The 21069-nt window shown below is 41.1% G+C and overlaps 1 protein-coding gene across 3 annotated transcripts in view; it reads right to left on the bottom strand.

Moving 5' to 3' along the window:
* Positions 1-21069, bottom strand: part of ASZ1 (ankyrin repeat, SAM and basic leucine zipper domain containing 1) — a 434600-nt gene that overhangs the window by 23359 nt on the left and 390172 nt on the right. For 2 of the 3 annotated variants that reach the window (XM_029616793.1, XM_029616795.1), the window contains exon 11: positions 16103-16208. The exons of the other annotated variant lie outside the window; for it this stretch is intronic. In XM_029616793.1, the coding sequence (XP_029472653.1) occupies positions 16103-16208 (106 nt within the window). The remainder of the gene's footprint in view (positions 1-16102; positions 16209-21069) is intronic. 3 annotated transcript variants of the gene reach the window in all.

Genomic DNA, 21069 nt, shown 5'->3' with positions numbered 1-21069 from the left:
CGGCAGATCTCGGGGGGGGGTCACTGCCGCGCGCGCGGGAGTGACCCCCCCCGAGATCTGCCGGCAGATCTGGGGAGGAGTTAATGGAGCCGGGTGAGGGTTGCGGAAAGTCGCGCTTACGGCGCCGGGAGGAAATGGAGGTGGGTGAAGGGAGGGAGGGAGGGAGAGGGGGACTGAGTGAGTGGGAGGGAGAGGGGGACTGAGTGAGTGGGAGGGAGGGAGAGGGGGGGACTGAGTGGGAGGGAGTGAGGGGAGAGGGGGGACTGAGTGAGAGGAGAGGGAGGGTGGAGAGGAGTGGGTGGGGGAGGGGGGTGGTGAAGAGTGAGGGGAGAGAGAATGAGGGGGAGGTGAGAGACAGAGGGATGTAGCCCGTTTTAACGGGCTTTTACGGCTTGTATATATATATTATATATATAATAATAATATATATATAATATATATACATATAATATACATATACTGAGGCATATACACTGCCTCAGTTGTATGCAAATCTATTTCATGCATATTCATTAGGGGTATCCTGAAAACGCGACTGGTTTGCAGCCCTCGAGGACCGGACTTGCCCACCCCTGGTCTAGAGGGTGGCTACTAAAACGGATAGTGGACTTCATTCTAAAGCATGTGGAGATAGACTAAGATCTAACAAGGTATACCCTAGAGGAAAAGTGAGATATGGGAGATACAATATTCAACTATCTCAAAGTTTTCCATGCACAGGTGGTGGGCTTTTTCAATGGAAGAGAGGCTCTAGAACAAAGGATCATGCAATGAGGTTAAATGGGGGAAGACTCAGGAGTAATCTTAGGAAATATTTCATTACAGAGAGGGTGGTGGATGCATGGAACAGTCTCCCAATGGAAGTAGTGGAAACAAAACATTATTTGAATTCAAAAAGCATGGGATACATATAGGGGATCTCTAAGGAAACGACAAGAATTATAATGCTAAATTAATTGGACGGATGGGCAAACTGGATGGGCCATACGGTCTTTTTCAGTCAACATATTTCTATGTGACTTCAACACAGAGGGCCCCTCCACAAATTGAGGCCTACCAGTCTGAGATGGTAAAGAGTGTCTTTACCTTTTTGTTTCCTGAAGACTAGAGAGGAAACATGGAACCTCTCGTCCCCAGGATGGAGTTTTTCCTGCAAAGCAAAGTGCAGGGGAGTCCCCAGGATATTCAAGTGTCCCCTTGAGAACTTCAACAGTTGGTGCTGGTCCATTCAACTGCATGACTATATCCCTTCCTCTCGGGGGATCCCTTCCAAAGGGGGGGGGGGGGGGGAGGTTGGAATTAGTTCTGTCTGAGTTCCTGCCGATCTTCTCTCCTTCAGAGCCTCTCCTTGGCTACCTTTTTTTTTTGCCCGAATCATGGAGGAGTGCCCTGCTATTGTTTGAAAGAAGATGCCTTCTGACCCCTCTCTGGCTTTACCAAATCATACCTCAGCCTCTGAGGACCTTAGTTACTATTCTGGAGAAGATGACAAATGCATTGCCTATTAACTTTAGAAAGGAAGAGGATCCATGAAGGAATGTTTTTGATTTGCTGCAGTTCATTCAGCCCTTGACAGAAACTGCTTCAGTCCCACACCAAGGCCTTTTAAGGGACTGACAGCTGAGGATGTGGCAGACCCTCATGTCTTGCTTGCCCATGGTATGCAAAATTGACTTGAAGTACAGAATCCAGGATTTGATGTAGTGCAACTTCCACATCATTCAGTGATGGTAGAGTCTGCTCTAAAATGTGCAAAACACACTAAGGAGCATTCTCAAATGCCCCCCCCCCCCAAGAAGGATCAGAAAGCCCTAAATTCTTTCAAGATAAAGGTCTTTCAGGGGTCAATGTTCAGTGCCTGGATTGCAGCCCACAACCTTTTCATGGCATGGTACCTGCACAAATGTGTATAAAAGCTTAAACTTCTGATAGATTTGCGGGTTCTTAGTCAGACTGAGCTTGGACTTGCCTTGGCAGATTCAGAAATGTGTGGTAAACAGCTGATCTACTCCACTTATGAGGCTTCTGACATTGTAGCCAGAACCACAGCAATATCTGTTGGAGTCAGGAGGCTTTTCTGGCTCCAGAAATACATTTCTGATCGTCTGGCAGATGTCCCATGCATAGGAAAGAACCTGTTTAGGAACAAGGTACAGAAGATGGTGATGCTGATGCACTCTACAATCAGTTTTCAGTGCTGGAAAACTAGATCATCGTACTCAGGCTCCCATACTTCTCATAAAATACCCATTCTTTCAAAGAAGGCTATTCTGCTCCTTCCAGAGGCAATGGACCCCATCTCCTCATCCTCAGAAGCTACCCTCTAGAAATCAGCAGAAGGACAGATGTCAGCCAAAGATTCATCAACAGCTCCAGCCCAAGCCTAAGGCAAATTTTTGATGCCTCAGATGCCTGCCTCCCTGCCTCTTCTGGTGGGGTAGTAGGGTTCAGTCATTCTTGCTAGAATGGGACTGCATCATGATGGCCAAGTAGGCTCTGAGAATTGTGAAATATGGCTACCACTTACACTTCTTGCACCTTCTCCCGAATGTCATGCTCTAGATCCGACCCCACTCTATCAGCTCAGCCTCAGCTGAAAAAACATTCCTTCTGCAACAGAAGTTCATAGATGCTGCCCCTTCTTAGGAGAGTGGCACAGGATTCTACTCCTGGTACTTCTTTATTACAAAAAGAAGGTGGGTGGGCTGAGGCCCAGCCTGGATCTGTGGAACTTGGACAAGTTACTGGTTCATGAGAGGTTTAAAATGAATTTGCGTCAGACAATTCTGCTGTTCATTCAGACAAAGGACTAGCTGTGCGCTTTGGACCTGAAGAATGCACATGTTCACATCCCTATCCACCAAAGACTCTTCAGGTTAACATATGAACATACAAAAAAAGAACTAATCTTAATTTCCACTTACTGCAAAATATCATCCAAGGAAATATCCACTGAAATGTCATTCAAATGAGAATGCCACTCACCTAAAATCATTAAATATTGGATTTTTAAAGATTTTTCAAGTTGAAATGTATAGCCGCATCATCAAGCCTGACAACATGCTCCCTTTGCATTCAAACTGGGAGCCGCCCGGTCTTCTAATCATCTGTGGTCACAGTCTTTTTCTTTTTTTCTCTAATTTTCTTTGAAAACAATTTTTACATATATTCTTGCATGTCTGGTCAATTTATTCAATTCTCAGTTCCACTTGTTTTTTGCATATATGATCACTGTTTACAATTCTCAATTCAGCTCGACAACCGGCCGATGTTTCGCAGAAAAGACTGCTTCATCAGAAGCTGCAGTGCGTGAAAATCCATTTACTTAGTAATATAACAATCCATGCAAAAATAGCACCACTCCGTGCATTTTCATTCAAATTTCTCTGTCATATCAGTTCCTATATAAGAAAAAACACTGCCAAAAAGCATATCTTGTAACTGTACTTATGTTACTTATCTGGTGTTGGCATGAGATCAAACCTTCTAACAGGACGGCAATCGTCTCGAAACCTATTCAGACAGAAGGAACAGAGACCATCTTTACGTCAAACGTCAGCTTACAACCAAGCCACATCCAATCACAGTGAAGGCAACGTCATTGCTCACTATGACGTAGTCATCATGATTACTTCAAAGGAATACATTCAATTCAAGTTCCGCATTCAGACCTCTAGGATGTAATGTATCTAAAAAATATACCCATCTTTTTCAGCCTGTATTAATTTCTTGTTCATGTCTCCTCCTCGCCAATGTGGTAAAACTTGTTCTAAAACACAAAATCGTAATTCATCAAATGCATGTCCTTTCTCGAGGCAATGTGTGACTATAGGTGCATTTAAACACTGTGTGGCTAGGCTGGAGCGATGTTCAATCACTTTTGTTCGCAATTGTCACGTAGTTTTTCCAACATAAGTCATCTCACACGGACATTGAATAATGTATACTACTCCCATTGATTTACATGTAGTATGTTGCTTCAACTTAATTAGGAGTTGTGGATTTTTAAACTGAATCTGAGTAGTCGTTAGCATGTTTGCACAAACAGAACAAGCCCCACAGGCTGCATGTGATTCAATACTTTGTTTCAATGAATAGACTGTCGAGTCTGAGTGTACCAGCTGATCTTTTAAACTTGAGCCTTTCGTGTATGTAAATCTTGGCCTTGACTCAAATTCTGCACAGAGTTATAACATGTGCCAGTTCCGGTGAATCACATCTTTAAACACTGACGCCATAGGAGAGAAAAGCACTACACAGGTCAGCATATCTTCTGTTGTTCTTTCTTTGGGTAAAAACAACCAGTCTCGATTGGTATATTTGGCTCGAAGATATGCTCATTTGACACAACGTCTTGGATATCCTCTATTCAGAAAACGGTCACTCAAAATTGCTGCTTGATGACGGTAATCTTCTTGAGATGAGCAGAGACGTCAAATTCTAAAAAATTGCCCAGTCGGCAAATTTTCTTTTAGGCTCCGCGGGTGCGCACTGCTAAAATGTAAAAGTGTTGCTGCTCACTGGTTTACGGTAAACAGAAGTTTTAAATCCATTTGATAATTTCTCGATTGTGATATCAAGAAAAGTAATTATGTGTGTTTGAAAAATTGCTGTAAACCGCAGACATAAATTGCGTGTATTTAACCAAGCCAAAAAATCATTAAACATCTGTTGAGTCCCTTCCCATAGGATCAGGATGTCTATGTAACATCTCCATGCAAAATATATTGAAAAAAAGGTTATCATTGATCCATGTCTGTTCAAAAAAGCCCATATACAAATTGGCTAAATCCGGGGCCATGGTGGCACCCATTGCGGTGCCACGTATCTGTTGGAAAAAAAAATTTTTATATGCAAAATTTTTTTTAATAAGTGCAATGTGTAATAGAGATTGAAGAAACTCAGAAGGGATGCGTTGTGGACGGGATCGGGATTCAAAATGAGTCATAGCAATCTCCATCATTTCTTCTTGTGGGATAGAGGTATATAGAGACTCAACATCAAGGGTTACTAGATGTAGTCCACTGGTATCACAATGAATGTCTTCTAAAAAACGGATCATCTGTTGTGAATCTTTTATATATGAAGGTAATCTCGGCACAAAGGGAGCCAGAAAAACGTCAACAAATTTAGACAATGGTTCCAATAACGAGTCCCTGCTTGAAACAATAGGTCTCCCAGGTGGATTTTCAATATTTTTGTGAATTTTGGGCAAAAGGTAAAAGATTGGAACGGGATGTTTCTTAATCAGAAAATGAATTTCTTTAGATGTCAAAAAACCAAGTCTCTCTCCCTCTCGCACGAGATCCTCAATTTCTTTTGACTGCAGATGATTAGAAGACCGGGCGGCTCCCGGTTTGAATGCAAAGGGAGCACGCTGTCAGGCTTGATGATGCGGCTATACATTTAAACTTAAAAAATCCAATATTTAATGATTTTAGGTGAGTGGCATTCTCATTTGAATGACATTTCAGTAGATATTTCCTTTTTGGATAACATAAGAACATGCCATACTGGGTCAGACCAAGGGTCCATCAAGCCCAGCACCCTGTTTCCAACAGTGGCCAATCCAGGCCACAAGAACCTGGCAAGTACCCAAAAACTAAGTCTATCCCATGCTACTGTTGCTAATAATAGCAGTGGCTATTCTCTAAGTCAACTTAATTAATAGGTAATGGACTTCTCCTCCAAGAACTTATCCAATCCTTTTTTAAACACAGCTACACTAACTGCACTAACCACATTCTCTGGCAACAAATTCCAGAGTTTAATTGTGCATTGAGTGAAAAAGAACTTTCTCCGATTAGTTTTAAATGTGCCACATGCTACCTTCAAGGAGTGCCCCCTAGTCTTTCTATTATCCGAAAGAGTAAATAACTGATTCACATTAACCCGTTCTAGACCTCTCATGATTTTAAACACCTCTATCATATCCCACCTCAGCCGTCTCTTCTCCAAGCTGAAAACTCCTAACCTCTTTAGTCTTTCCTCATAGGGGAGCTGTTCCATTCCCTTTACCATTTTGGTCGCCCTTCTCTGTACTTTCTCTATTGCAACTATATCTTTTTTGAAATGCGGCGACCAGAATTGTACACAGTATTCAAGGTGCGGTCTTCACCATGGAGCGATACAGAGGTATTATGACATTTTCTGTTTTATTCACCATTCCCTTTCTAATAATTCCCAACATTCTGTTTGCTTTTTTTTTGTGTGGAGAAGGATATACACTATGGGCCGGACTTTAAATGCCCTGCGCCGTAAATCCTGCCGGATTTGCGCGCCGGCGCGCGCAGAGCCCCGGGACACGCGTAAGTCCCGGGGCTTCATAAAAGGGGCGTGTCGGGGCGTTGCATAAATGACGTGGCGTTTCGGGGCGGGCCCGGGGGCATGGCGCCGGCCTGGGGGCGTGGTCAAGGCCTCCGAACCAGCCCCCGGGTCGGGTGATGGGGCACCAGCAGCCCGCTGGCGCGCGCAGATTTACGTCTGCTTTCAGCAGGCGTAAATCTGCCAACAAAGGTAAGGGGGGGTTAAGATAGGGCCGGGGGGGGGGGGTTTAGGTAGGGGAAGGGAGGGGAAGGGAGGGGAAGGTGGGGGGAGGGCGAAGGAAAGTTCCCTCCGAGGCCGCTCCGAAATCAGAGCGGCCTCGGAGGGTACAGGCAGCGTGCGCTGGGCTCGGCGCACGCAGGTTGCACAAATGTGCACCCCCTTGCGCGCGCCGACCTCGGATTTTATAAGATACGCGTGTATCTGATAAAATCCAGCGTACTTTTGTATGCGCTCGCGCAAAATTATAAAATCTACCCCTATCAGCACAAGGAGTTCCTATTTGGCCTCTAGCTGCTTCTGGAGTATTTTTGAAGTGTCTGGTGGTTGTAGCAGTGCAACCTTCGAAACAGTGAGTCTGTGTATTCCAGTAATGATTGGTTAATAAGGGCCCTGCCCTGATAGGCATCCTGGAGTACCTACTTACGATTGAGCTTCTTCAGTCCCTAACATACCACCATCCCAGAAGATCCAGTTTATAGAAGCCTGGATCAATTCTCTAGCAGAAAGCCTTCCCTGCCAGTCAAGAAGGTTATGACTGTAATGGGTCTCAAGTTCCCTTCTACAATGTGAATGTACATCTGCAATGTCGGTCCTTGCCCTCCTGGGTTACATGGCAGTGATGATTCATGTAATTCCTCTGGCTCCCTTTCACATGCATGGCCTTCAGTGGACCCTCAAAGATCAGTGGGATACATTTTTCCAACCACTGTTACATCAGCTGTTTCTTTTAAAATGTAGGAATCTCTGCAGTGGCGGATGAACCTGGAAGTTCTTGCCATAGGAATTCTGTTGAGAATCCAAGCACATCAAGTGGTGCTGTTTATTGATGCTTCCATCAGAGGCTAGGGAGCTGACACCAGTGCTCCTTGGACTCAGGGAGTGTGGTCAGAAGTGGAAAGTCATTTACGGATCAACCTTCTGGAGTTGCGGACCATCCGATATGCCTTATGAGCTTTCTTTCATTTGTTCTCAGGCGAGAGAATTCTGATCCAGAAGGACAATCAGGTGGCCATGTTTTATATAAAAAAGCAAGGAGATACAAGATCATCTGATCTTTATGAAGAAGCACAAAGGAGCTGGTCATAGGCCTGTTATCACAGGTCTTACCTCCATGCAACTTATTCCCTGGGTGTCCAAAATAAGCTTGCAGACTGACTCAGCAGAGTCCTTCTGCCACACGAGTAGTTGTAGTTATACTGTAATAAGTGGAAATACCTGAAATTATAATGCACACACAAAATCCAGGTTAGATTACAGTGATAGGCTAAAAATGTTCAGCAAAATTTACACCCACTAGGAATTTTTATGTATTTCCAGACTTTTTTATACCACACAAAGAAAAAATTGATCTGGTTTATATCATAAATACAATCCAGAATCATAAAATAGTATAATTATAATATATAATATAATATAATTATATAGCAAGCAAAACAAAAATATGTGCAAAAAAATCAAATATGGTTACATAAAAATACATTTAGCCCAAACCACTTAGTTCTCAGTTTAAATAATTACTTTCCAGAGTGCATCACTCTTAGGGTAATACCTTGCTTGCCTAATTACCCAGGGTATAAAAATTTAGCCTGGATTCAGTCTCTGCATTATAATTTTAGTTATTTTTCACTTATAATCGCGGTTATCCCTCTCAGACCTCTCTGCAAGTATTTCTACAGTGGGCCATCTGTTTCTCTGTTGAGGAACCCTGGATATCAACCCATTTGTGTCAGAGGACAATCAGAAAGTCAACCAATTCTGTACATGAGACAGAGCAGCTATAGGTAAACTTCCTGATGCTTTTGTGCTAGACTGGAGGGTTTGTCTACTATATGCATACCCTCCAATTCTACTCATTGACAGGATTCAACAAGACAAGGTGAAAGTTAGGTATCTTTAACTCCTCCTTTTGTCAGTTTAGCCTCTATTACAGCTGGGGGCTTCGCCTAATCTTATCTCCTAGGACGAGAACATTCTGTCATCTGAATCTTCCATCCTTGACCCTCACAGCATGGATGTTGAATGCACCATAGGATCCTCCTTACTCCTTCTCTGGAAAGTTGAAGGACATTCTAATAACATCTAAGACACCTTCCACTAGGAAGTCTCAAGTGGAAGAGGTTCTCTGCATGGTGAGTTTTTATTATGAATGAGATTATGAAGTATAGTCAAGATTTTATATTGGATGAGCCAATTTAATGAGTAGCCAGTGTAAGTTAATAAAAACTTGAGAAATATGATCATGTAATCTCTGGTTAAAAAATAGGCGAGCTGCTGCATTTTGTACTAACTGAAATGGACATAATGATGGATGAGGTAAACCTAAATAGAGGGAGTTACAGCAGTCCAATTCTGTGAGTACCAAGGATTGAATCAACATATGAAAGGCAGTAGGGTTGAGCAGCGGCTTGATGTACTTCAGAAGATGGAGTTTGCAAAATCATGATTTAACTGTGGACTTGATATGTTTGCATATTTAATCTGGGATAGAGTATGATGCCAAGGTTGCGAACCTGCTTAGAGATGTTTATAGGTTTGTTTTCAAAAAAGAGATAAATTTGGGGATATTTTCAAATTAAGGATATCCAAAGATCATTATTTTGGTTTTTGATAAATTTAAACTGAGTTTGTTATGAGACAACCAAGTTTTGTCTGAGAAAAGAAAGTTTGATGAATTGTAAAGTAGATTTCCAGTTGTGCCAAGTAGGGAAGTAGAACTAAATATCATCAGCATAGAGACGATAAGATACTCCAAGGGTGGAAAGAAGATGGCAAACAGATGTAAGGTATATATTGAATAGGGCTGCCAAGAGGGAGGAGCCTGGCAGGAATCCTTGTCTTTAAAGGAAATAGAGATGAACTGGTATGATTTATGTAAACCTGTTGAGATCTGTATGATAAATAAGAATTGAACCAGTAGTGAACTGTTCCAGATATGCCCATATTGGAGAGCCTGGAAAGTAATATTTCATGATTAACCGTATCAAAGGTGGCAGAAAGATCTAAAAAGACAATGGTCTCACCATTCCTTGGACTCTAAGAGAACCTTAGTGAATTACTTATAGAGAACATCTCAAAATATAATTAATCAGCCGCTTGTGTTCTTCGATCCCATCAGATTGAGACGGGCAATAGCCAAATATTCTAAGTGGCTAGCAGACTGCACAGTGCACTGCTCAAGTCTAGCTGGATTATAGCTTATGGACTCTGCCAAGGTACATCAAGTGACTTCGCTGGCACATCTGAGGGTCACTTCCATTGAAATCTACAAAGCTGCTACTTGATCATCTATTCACACCTTCATATCCCATTACTCTCTGGACAACATTTCCTGAAGGGATAGAACGTTTGGGCAAACAGTTCTATGCAGCTTGTCCATAGTTTACTCTGCACTGGGTGGGGTCCAGGTTGTTTGTCAGTTAGTTGTTCTGCAAGGCAACCCTCAGCTTGGGTCTCCCCACTGGTTATGGCTGATTTAATCCTACTTGTCGACGAAGAAAGTAAAGTTGCTTACCTGTAAGAGGGGTTATCCGTAGACAACAGGACAAATCAGCCATACATGTATTACCAAATCCACCTCCCTGGAGAATTCACTACTAAGCTAACTCTTGAACAAACCCATGAGAAAGTGGTTGCACATGGGAACTCCCGTGCACATTCAGACACTGTTAACTCTTTATTGCTGGGCCCATGTCAGTGCTGATGGATGTCATCACTGGTTATGTCTACAGAGAAGCCCAGTTCCAAGTAATCAACTTTGCTTTCTGGTAGACATTTTTGTATGTTAGATGGCCTTTTTACATTGTCCATTATGCATGTTTTTTATAAGATTTTTCTTATGCATACATACATTGTGTGAAATTACAGTGTTATGTTGTTCTTATATTAAGCAGATTATAATAACATCTATACTTAAAACAGACCAAATTTAGTTGAAACATATTTGTCATGTGATTTGGGGGAATTTTCCTGTTAATTTTTAAATCCTTTTCATATAATTCATGTTTTCCCCTATCTCTGGAAAGCATATAATGAAAGCCCTCTACACACAATTTTTTCTCATGTAGGAGTTTGTCATTGCCTCATTTTGTCTTCAGTTCTAAATGGGTTTCACCAGATATATATATTTTTTTTGTTGTGGATTTTCTTGATTTGAGGAGTTTTAAGTTTTATTATGTACCGGTTCATTTATACTGACTTTGTTGTTTTAATTTCTGTTTTAGAGTTATTTATTTATTATTATTTATTTATAGATTTTTCTATACCGGGGTACGTAAATAACATCACCTCGGTTTACATACAAACAGTAATTCAGCATTGCGCTTTACAATATAACATGGTAACTTGAGTACAATACAGTATATAACTTTGTATAAATAGCATATAAACAATATATGATAGATTGTGGATGTTAGGAAGAGTAGATGAGGATTCAGATTATTGATAGTAGGCTTTTTTAAATAGCCAGGTTTTAAGGTTTTGTTTAAATTTTTTGTGACAGAGTTCCTGGCGTAATTCAGAGGGCATGGTGTTCCATATTGTTGATCCAGCAATGATGAAAGATCGTTCTTTTGTACTAGAAAGTTTAGTCAGATTGGGTGCAGGAATGTTTAATTTGGCTAAATTCTGGAATCTCGTTGGGCGGGAGGAAGTTTTGAATTGTAGTTGATCTGTGAACCAAAGCATTTCTCTGTTTTGAATGGCTTTGTGTATCAGAGACATAGATTTATAAATTATCCTGTAAGCCACGGGTAGCCAGTGCAAAGACTGAAGAGCTGGAGTGATGTGATCATGGCGGCTTGTGTCTGTGATAATACGGGCAGCTGCATTTTGCAGCATTTGTAAAGGTTGAATGGTGGTTTTAGGTAGACCCAGTAACAGAGCATTGCAGTAGTCAATCCTTGATAAAATAGTAGCTTGTAATACTGTGCGGAAATCATATTGGTGTAATAGAGATTTTATACGTTTAAGCGTGAGTAGCTTAAAGAAACCGCTTTTTACCGTATCCGCGATGAATTTTTTAAACGTGAGATTGCTGTCAATGATGATACCAAGGCTGCGTACTTGTTGTGAAATAGGGTAGTTGTTTTGAGAAATCTCAGAGTTGATCAGTATTGTGTTTTTTGGAGGTGAAATTATGATAAGTTCAGTTTTGTTGGTATTTATAGCCAATTGGTTGTCTGTGAGGATAGTTTTAATTTCTAATAAGGCTATCTTCCAGGTACTCAGTGCATTTGTGATTGTGCTGGTTATGGGTATGAGTATTTGAACATCATCTGCGTAGATGAAGTGTTGAAGACCCAATTTAGAGAGAAATCGGCATAGCGGTGTAAGGTAAACATTGAACAATGTGGAGGAGAGAGAAGATCCTTGGGGGACTCCTTGAGAGAGATTTCTTGGTTTGGATTCACTTCGTCCACATCTAACGCTGTATGTTCTATTGCTCAGGAATGACTGAAACCATTGTAAAGCCAATCCCGATATACCTATTTCAGAAAGACGGGTAATAAGGGTGTTGTGGTTTACCGTGTCGAAAGCAGCTGATATATCAAGAAGGGCGATGAGGTATGATTTGCCAGTATCTAAAGCTTTTAGCAGCACCTCAGATAGTGATATCAAAAGCGTTTCCGTGCTGTGGTACTTTCTGAACCCATATTGGGATGGGAAGAGTATTTGATGATCATCTAAGTAATCAGTTAGTTGTTTGTTGATGACTCTTTCCATGATCTTTGAAAGGAAGGGTAGGTTCGATACTGGTCGAAAGTTTGCTGGATCAGATGAATCTAGGTTAGATTTTTTTATCATTGGAGTAATGATAGCATGTTTAAGTACAGAAGGAACTATGCCTGTGGTGATGGATTTGTTAAGAATCTTAGCAATAGGTTTTGCTATTGTAGAACGTATTGAAAGAAGAATTTTAGTAGGTAAGATGTCTGTGGGGTGGAAAGCTGGTTTCATTTTCTTTAGAATTGACTCAATTTCAATACCAGTAGTAATCTCAAGATTAGATAGCTTTATTTCAAATTTATCTTGAGTAGCTGATGTAGCTTGGTTGGAGTGTAAAGGAGCAGGAAGAGACATAAATCGCGTTAAAATAGAATGTATTTTGTTATAAAAGAACGTAGCTAGTTCCTCACATTTTGAATCATCATTGTTGTTTGGATTGTTATGAGCTGGAGCAGTAACAAGGCTTTTGACATATTGGAAAAGTGCTTGAGGGTTGAATTGATATTGGTGAATTCTGGAAGCATAGAAATCTTTTTTTGTTTTATCGGTGGCTTGGCGATATTTGTGTAGTAATGATTTGAATTTTAATAAAGTCATAGAATTTTGGTTTCTGCGCCATTCTTTTTCTGTCTTACGTAGCTCCATTTTCATAGCTTTAAGCTCGGGAGTATACCAAGGTTTTTTCCTTATTATTTTTTCAGAATTGATTTCCTTGGATTGAATAGGACAGAGTTTCTCTGCTATGTTACTAGTAATTTTAAACCAAGACGAAGTAGCTGATTCAGCGTCTGTGAGATCTAAATTTTTGAGATCTTCTGATATCACATTATTAATTTCATCTGTTTGACCTTGTTTTCGGAAGTAGATGTTTTTTTTGCTTTGAACATTAGATGGTAATTGTTTTATTGTACAGCAGGTGTCAATCCGAAAGTGGTCTGACCAAGGAATAGGAGTGCAGAGGGGAGGTTTTGTATCTATATGACATCAAGGGTATGACCAGCTTTATGAGTCGGGTTAGTCACAGCTTGTTGAAAGCCTAGAGCATTAAGAGAGGTCAGTAAAGATTCACAGGCTGGGGTTAGAGGGATGCGATCAAAGTGTAGGTTCAGATCCCCCAAAATAATTGTTGGGAGGTGAATATCAAGGTTTTTGATGATAAATTCTGTTAGAAGAGAAGGGTTGTTCTCAAGTATGCTGGGGGGGGGAGTAGATCAGGCAAATTTGAAGATCCTTAGATTTGAACAGGCCAGTCTCCATTTTGGAGGAAGAGGAAGTAGTTTGAACTTTAAGGTTAAATTTCTTTTTGGCAGCCAGGAGAATACCTCCACCTTTCTTTTTGATCCTTGGAATGGAGAAAACATTGTAAGTGTCAGTGGGAAGTTGATTTATAATGGCTGTGTCAGTGTCTTTTAGCCATGATTCGGTGATCGCACATATGTCTGGCTTTTCATCTGTGAGGATATCATTTAGTAGGGTGATCTTTTTTAGAAGAGATTGTGTATTTAATAGAAGGATGGAGAAAGTTACTAGACCTAACATTTGAGTGATAGGTGTTACCAAAATAGGTGTTAAAGTTCTGGTTAATGAAGAGTGATGGAGAAATCTAGCCGGTTTATAATTCACGTTGAAGTGTTTGATAGTGGGAATGTGGCGAGAGAACATTTCTAATTGGTGTATTATTTAATGGTACTTAGAGAATGGGCAAAAAGCAGGGGTAAGTTCTTTTATTGCTGTATGGCCCAGAAATTGAGATACTTTGGACGAGCAGGAAGTCTTTGATCACAGCGTGGTCAGATATGGAAAGCAACTGAATAAAGGAGGAGAAGAAGAAATAGTAGTTCTGAAATTAGTCAGTAGGAGAGGGATTTGGGTCAAAGTGAAGTTTGCTGGAATATATCTGTGGTTATTGGAAGTCCGAATGAAGCTTGCTGGAGTGAGTCTGTGGTTGAGAGAGGTCCAATAGGAGCTTGCTGGAGTGAGTCTGTGGTTGAGAGTGGTCCGAGATAAGCTTGCTGGAGTGTGACTTATAATTTTAATTATAAGGTGTGAAAAGGTTCAGGAGCCATTGGAGTTATAAGTGGAAGTTGTTTAAGATATGTCCTGCACACGAAGGTCAAGCGAAGGGGCGAACAAAGGGGCAGGCCCCTTTGTCGCGCGGCGCCGGAGGGGAAAGAAATTTAAAAGTCCCTCTGCGATCCCCTATAGGCTGCTGCAGTTGAGGGGCGTGTTTTTCGGCCGTGCGAATGAGGCTGGTAAGTGTTGCTGTCTGGGTGATCGCGCTCAGGCTCGCCGGGGGGAAGGGAATAAAAGGCCTTACCCCGACGGGTCTGGGCGCCGATCGCGCAGGCCTCCTTCCTGTGAGCGGCAGCAGATGTAGTAGCAGCGACGGTGGTGGCTCGAGGATCACAGTTTTATGTATTCTTGGCATTATTTAGTTTCTGTTTGGATTGTACTGTGGGTTCTATGCCAGCTGTGATATTTTTTTGTTTTGTATGCCCACTTTGAGCTTTCAGGAAAAGGAGTTTACAATTGTTAGAATTAAATTAAAATGTCATCACTGTTTGAGTACAAATAGGGATACTGTTACGGCTATGGCTGCTGTGCAACCGCCTCACCACCAGGGGTCCCTCTAGAGCTGGATCTCCTGACAGGCCCAGTCCATCTCCCTTCTCCTCTCTATGTTCTGGGCTGTCCCTTATAACCCTGCCTGACAGTTCCCTCAGTGCTTCGGCATCGAGCTCGCCTGGGCTCCCTGCTCTAGCCTTCCTTGCTTGCTGTGCATTTGGTCCCTGGACCTTCCCTTGCCTTGCGCGGCCTTCGGGCCTTATTCCTTGCCTTGCCTTGCGCGGCCTTCGGGCCTTATTCCTTGCCTTGCGCGGCCTTCGGGCCTTATTCCTTGCCTTGTCTTGCCTTGTGTGGCCTACAGGCCTTCTGTGTGTGTGTGGCCTACGGGCCTTCTGACCTGCCTTGCCCTGCTTACGGTGTGTGGCCTACGGGCCTTCTGTGTGTGTGTGGCCTACGGGCCTTCTCTGCCTTGCCTTGCTTACGGTGTGTGGCCTACGGGCCTTCTGTGTGTGTGTGTGGCCTACGGGCCTTCTCTGCCTTGCCCTGCTTACGGTGTGTGGCCTATGGGCCTTCTGTGTGTGTGTGGCCTACGGGCCTTCTGACCTGCCTTGCCCTGCTTACTGTGTGTGGCCTACGGGCCTTCTGTGTGTGTGTGGCCTACGGGCCTTCTGACCTGCCTTGCCCTGCTTACTGTGTGTGGCCTACGGGCCTTCTGACCTGCCTTGCCCTGCTTACTGTGTGTGGCCTACGGGCCTTCTGTGTGTGTGTGGCCTACGGGCCTTCTGACCTGCCTTGCCCTGACCCAGCCTGAACCCAGACACTGCTACTTGCCGCCTGCCCTGACCCAGCCTAGACCCAGACACTGCTACTTGCTGCCTGCCCTGACCCAGCCTGGAACCAGACACTGTTTCTAGCCATTCCTGTCTCTCTCCACCTGGAGCCACCCTGCTGGGTGGTGTTCACGACTCCTGACCGGAGCCCAAGCGTAACAGATACTATGTTGATGCAAAACTTTGTGATGCTACTAATCAACTGAAAGAGCTATGTACCTGTACGCCTTTGATTGTAGAACATATGAACAGATTCACAGTTTTAATTGTTCCTCTCATCTTTGTATCAAAAATTATTTTGAGTAATTCGTCTTACTGAAGAACCAATGATGGAATTGATAATACAAAGATATTACAATACTGTAATTTGGTAATGAAATAGGTTAGTTAAAACATTTCCTAATTTATTAGCAATGGCTTATAATTGTAAGTAATACCTTGTGAGGATTTACAGGTAACTGGCTATTTATATTTTCCACTATGGTTGTTAGGTAGCTACATTGCCAATTTAATTTCAGCAGAAGAGTGAGCAATTCATCACAGCTGCAAAAGAAAAAATGTTATTGATTAACAATGCACTGCATAAAAATTCATGCACATGTACTATATTATTAAGTTTGGATCTACACTTAAAAGTAACATTATCTACTGTTAGAGAAACCTGTAAATAAAAACATACCAGAAAACAGGAGATGCAGGAAAGAGAAAACTTCTTTTTTTTACTGTGAAGCTCACAGGAGATGCAGGAAAGAGAAAACTTCTTTTTTTTACTGTGAAGCTCTCATGAAGGAAGCAAGTTTGCTTACTGTAAAACAGTGTTTTTCATAATAGATAGCAGGATTAATTAGCATTAACGTGGAATAATGTCATCCAGCGGCACCAGACTTCTTTCTCATAGCTAATAGAGATTTTGCTCTACTGAACATGTGCAGAAATTCCTACTCAGGTATTACTTCGTGAACCCCATCAGTCGATTTCAGAGAAAAGTTTAGCTTGGTAGTCAATTCTCTAGGGAGGTAGATAGGTATTTAGTATGGCTAATTCATCCTGCTATCTATGGAAAACACCATTTATGGTAAGCAAACTTGCTTCTATTGATAAGCAGGGCTGGATTAAAGTGCTGGAATCTGCGTTTTGGTGGGTTTTTTTTTCTCAGGTTGGTGCTTTTCAAAAAGCTTTCCATCCTTTCTTTGCCCGAGGCTGAACATAACTCCCACACCCTTAGTGATGTCAGCGAAAGTCCTCCTTATCTAACTTGTGGCGGCGCCGGTGTGCGCACCTCAGTCACGCACACAAAGGAGCGCAACTAAGGAGCATGCTCCTTTGTGCACTCCGTGAGTGGATGAGTTTAGGATTGGTGAAGGTTTAAGATTTATTTTTTTGTCTTACCTGGTGTCCTGTACTACTTACTCTGTTTGGGTAACAGTCTGTGGCTTAGACTGTTATTATTGTGAGCCCCTTAGTGGGCTTCTGGACCTTGGACCCTAGAGTTTGATCTGTTAAAGTAGCAATGAGATTAGATAGTTATATCCGTTATATGGTTTTGTTAAGTTAACCCCTAAGTTTGATGTAAACCGGCCTGATATGAAGCTTGTCATGAAGTTCGGTATAGAAAAATGTTAAATAAATAAATAAATAAATAAATATTCTGCTTCAGGGCGAGCTGTATTTTTTATTTTTTGATGACCATGATTCCACTGGTTATGGGCAGAGGATGTTATTCTAGTTTAGTCAAGGGTTTAGGACTCCAGTGGTCAGAGTTTTAAGTATCCTCAGGTCGCTGATTTTTTTAAATTGTGGAACATGTATCTTGGGATCATCTATTTTAATACTGGATACATTAACACATACTCTATTCGGAATAAAGGGGAGTTTATTATAGACTGCTTGCTCACTGAATATTTGGATGCATTATGTGTTGTGGAGACTTGGCAACAGAAACATGATAGTGCACAAAAACATAAGAAATTGCCATGCTAGGTCAGACCAAAGGTCCATCAATGATGAACAGTGCTTGTTCTGAATGTTATTCATATTTGCTCTGAAGGTTATTCATACATTGAACAATCAAGGAGAAATAAGAGAGGGGAAGGGATTATGATCTTTTAAAAAAAATCTTGTGTGATAACCAAAATAGTTCATTATGTAACAATGTCTATCGAAGTATTGTTGATTTCATTTCACGACTGGTTCATTTGTACCATTTACTCCCCACTAGGATAAAGGCAAGAACTTTGTAATCTTTATATGAATTTGTGAGCACACTAGCACCAAGATTTAAGAAGTTAATAATAGTTGGGGATTTTAACCTACATTTTGATGATAGGAATAAAAATTCTGCATACCAGGTAAGGTACTATTACAAGCATTATTGACGGTACAAATGATCTCAGGGCCTACACACAGGGCAGGGCATACCTTGGATGTTGTTAAGAGAGGTAGCTTGGTCTGATCATTCCTTGATTCAGTGTTTGTTAGGAATGGGAATGAATGGAATCAATAGAGGTACTGTAAGACAAAAGAGATTTAGGTGGCCAAATGCGGATGAGAAATTTAAGACTTGTTGGTTTGATAAAATAGACACGGATAATTGGGATGGATTGTCTTTCCGCAATGATGGATAAGTGGCAATCTTCATTGGAGCAAACTTATGATCATTTGGCTCCTCCATATGAGGCCAATAGTTGAGAAAAGGGAAGGTGCGCTCCTTGGTATGCCTCTAGTAAGGCTGTTAAGAGATTGGTTAGGAAGCTAGAAAAACGTTGGAAAAAGGAGAAGAACGAGGCATCTTTAGATGTTTATAAGATGGCTTTGAAGGGTTATCGTGACTGTTGTCTTAAGGCTAAAAGAGATTAATGTGTGTCACAATTGGAGGAATCTTTTAATAAATCTTTAGAACTTTTTAATATAGAGAAGGGTTTGACATTAAAACCAGCCATTGTAGAGACCTATATGCTTAATTGCGACTTATTGGCAGATTATTTTGAAGATAAAGTGCTTGATTTATGGCAAGAAATTGGTCCTATAGTGAATAATTGGGACTGCACCTTGAGCTGCTCTTTGCAGAGTGAATGGACAGGCTTTGAGTCGATTTCCTCAAAGGAATTGATTCTAAAGTGGCTGGTTTGAACTTGTTAAACATTTGAAAGTTGTTACTTTTAATATAATAAATACAATGATACTTAGATCTTTAAGTGAAGGTGAAGTTCCAAAGATCTAGAGACAAGCTACTGTAAGACCCATAAAAAAGGATGTTAATTTGCCATCTTGTGAGTAGGCAAATTAATGTCCAATATCAAACTTACCCACAATAGCTAAGGGTTTGGAGAAAACTGTGTTGGAGCAACTGGATAATTATATGCAGGATAGTCAGATTTTAGAAATGTATCAAAATAGTTTCCGGAGACATCACTCTATGGAATACTTATTGCTCTCTCATGAATGTAAGAACATAAGAATATAAGAAATTGCCATACTGGGTCAGACCAAGGGTCCATCAAGCCCAGTATCCTGTTTTCAGGTTAAAAGTATTTGGCAAGTACACAAAACATTAAGTAGATCCCATGCTTCTAATGCCAGTAATAGCAATAGCTATTCCCTAAGTCAATTTGATTAATAGCAGTTAACGGACTTCTCCTCCAAGAACTTATCCAAACCTTTTTTAAACCCAGCTACACTAACTGCCCTAACCACATTCTCTGGCAACAAAATCCAGAGCTTAATTGTGCGTTGAGTGAAAAAAAAACTTTCTCCGATTAGTTTTAAATGTGCTACTTGCTAATGTCATGGAGTGCCTCCTACTATTATCCAAAAGAGTCAATAACAGATTCACATTTACCCATTCTAGACCTCTCATGATTTTATAGACCTCTATCATATCCCTCCTCAGCTGTCTCTTCTCCAAGCTGTACAGCCTTAATCTCTTATACGTTTCTCATAGCGGTGCCATTCTTATTTATTTTATTTATTTAACAATTTTATATACCGGCATTCGTAGGACACATCATGTCGGTTCACAAGTAACCGAGAAAGGAAATTACAATGAACGAGGATGGGGGGCTAACTGGGAAATAGTTGGATAATATACTAAACTGGATAAAAAATGGAAGTACAAGGAAAGAGAGTTAATGAGCAAGGGTACAACTTTGTTGAACGACATGGATAATTGGGTATCCATGTAAGATCCCCTTTATCATTTTGGTCACCCTTCTCTGTACCTTCTCTAGTGCAACTATATATATATATTTTTTTTTTAGATTCGGTGACCAGAATTGTACACAGTACTCAAGGTGTGATACAAAGGCATTAAGACATTTTCAGTTATATTCACCATTCCCTTCCCAATAATTCCTAACATTATGTTCTCCTGCAATTTATCAAAATCTGCTTGTGATTAAACTACTCTGAATAATGTTGTATCATCTGCAAGTTTGATAACCTCACTCGTATTCCTTTCCAGATCATTTATAAATATATTGAAAATCAATGGTCCAAGTTCAGATCCCTGTGGTACTCCACTGTTTACCCTTTTCCACTGAGAAAATTGACCATTTAATCCTACTCTGTTTCTTGTCTTTTAACCAGTTTGTAATCCACAAAAAGACACTGTCTCCTATCCCCTGACTTTTTAGTTTTCTTAGAAGCATCTCATGAGGGACTTTGTCAAATGCCTTCTGAAAATCCAAATACACTACACCTAATGGTTTAACATTATCCACATGTTTATTAACCCCTTCAAAAAAATGAAGCAGATTTGTGAAGCTCTATGATTTTGATCTTTAGAATAATTTCCATTATTTTTCCTGGCACTGAAGTCAGGCTCACCAGTCTAGTTTCATGGATCATCCATGGAGCCCTTTTTAAATATTGGCGTTACATTGGCCACCTCCGGTCTTCAGGTACAATGGATGATTTTAAGCGTAGGTTACAAATTTTAACAAATAGATCATGAAGGCTCCATGCAGTTCTTGTTTTGGTGGCTGGTAGAGAAAAGGTTAATAAAAAACTGAAACTTGAAAGATTTTTTGTGATTAACAATTTCACAGTCAAGATTGACTATGTTCTGGATCACACATACAGCTGCAACACAAAGGATTCAAACCGAATATGATATGCGTGACTGAATAAAGTGACGGAGGGAGTGGTGATTCAACCTCCCAATTTCTACCCGGCTAACACGCATATCCCGAGGCAGCTCTTCGGAAAAGAGCGAAACTCTGCCAGAGTCGGGCAAGTTCCAATAAACATTTTCTTTCATACACACCGATCTCCACCCTTTCTTCTCTGGTAAAATCATAGTGACTCAAATCTTGCAATCTATTGGATTCCAAAAACTGCATTATCCTTTGTTTTAGCAGTAATTCCATTAATTTGATCACAACAGGGGTCAGATTAACCGGTCTGT

Source organism: Rhinatrema bivittatum, chromosome 9 (assembly GCF_901001135.1).
Source record: "Rhinatrema bivittatum chromosome 9, aRhiBiv1.1, whole genome shotgun sequence".
Classification (NCBI taxonomy): domain Eukaryota; kingdom Metazoa; phylum Chordata; class Amphibia; order Gymnophiona; family Rhinatrematidae; genus Rhinatrema; species Rhinatrema bivittatum.
The sequence above is the reverse complement of the archived record's forward strand: the minus strand, read 5'-3'. Positions and strand labels throughout refer to the sequence as shown.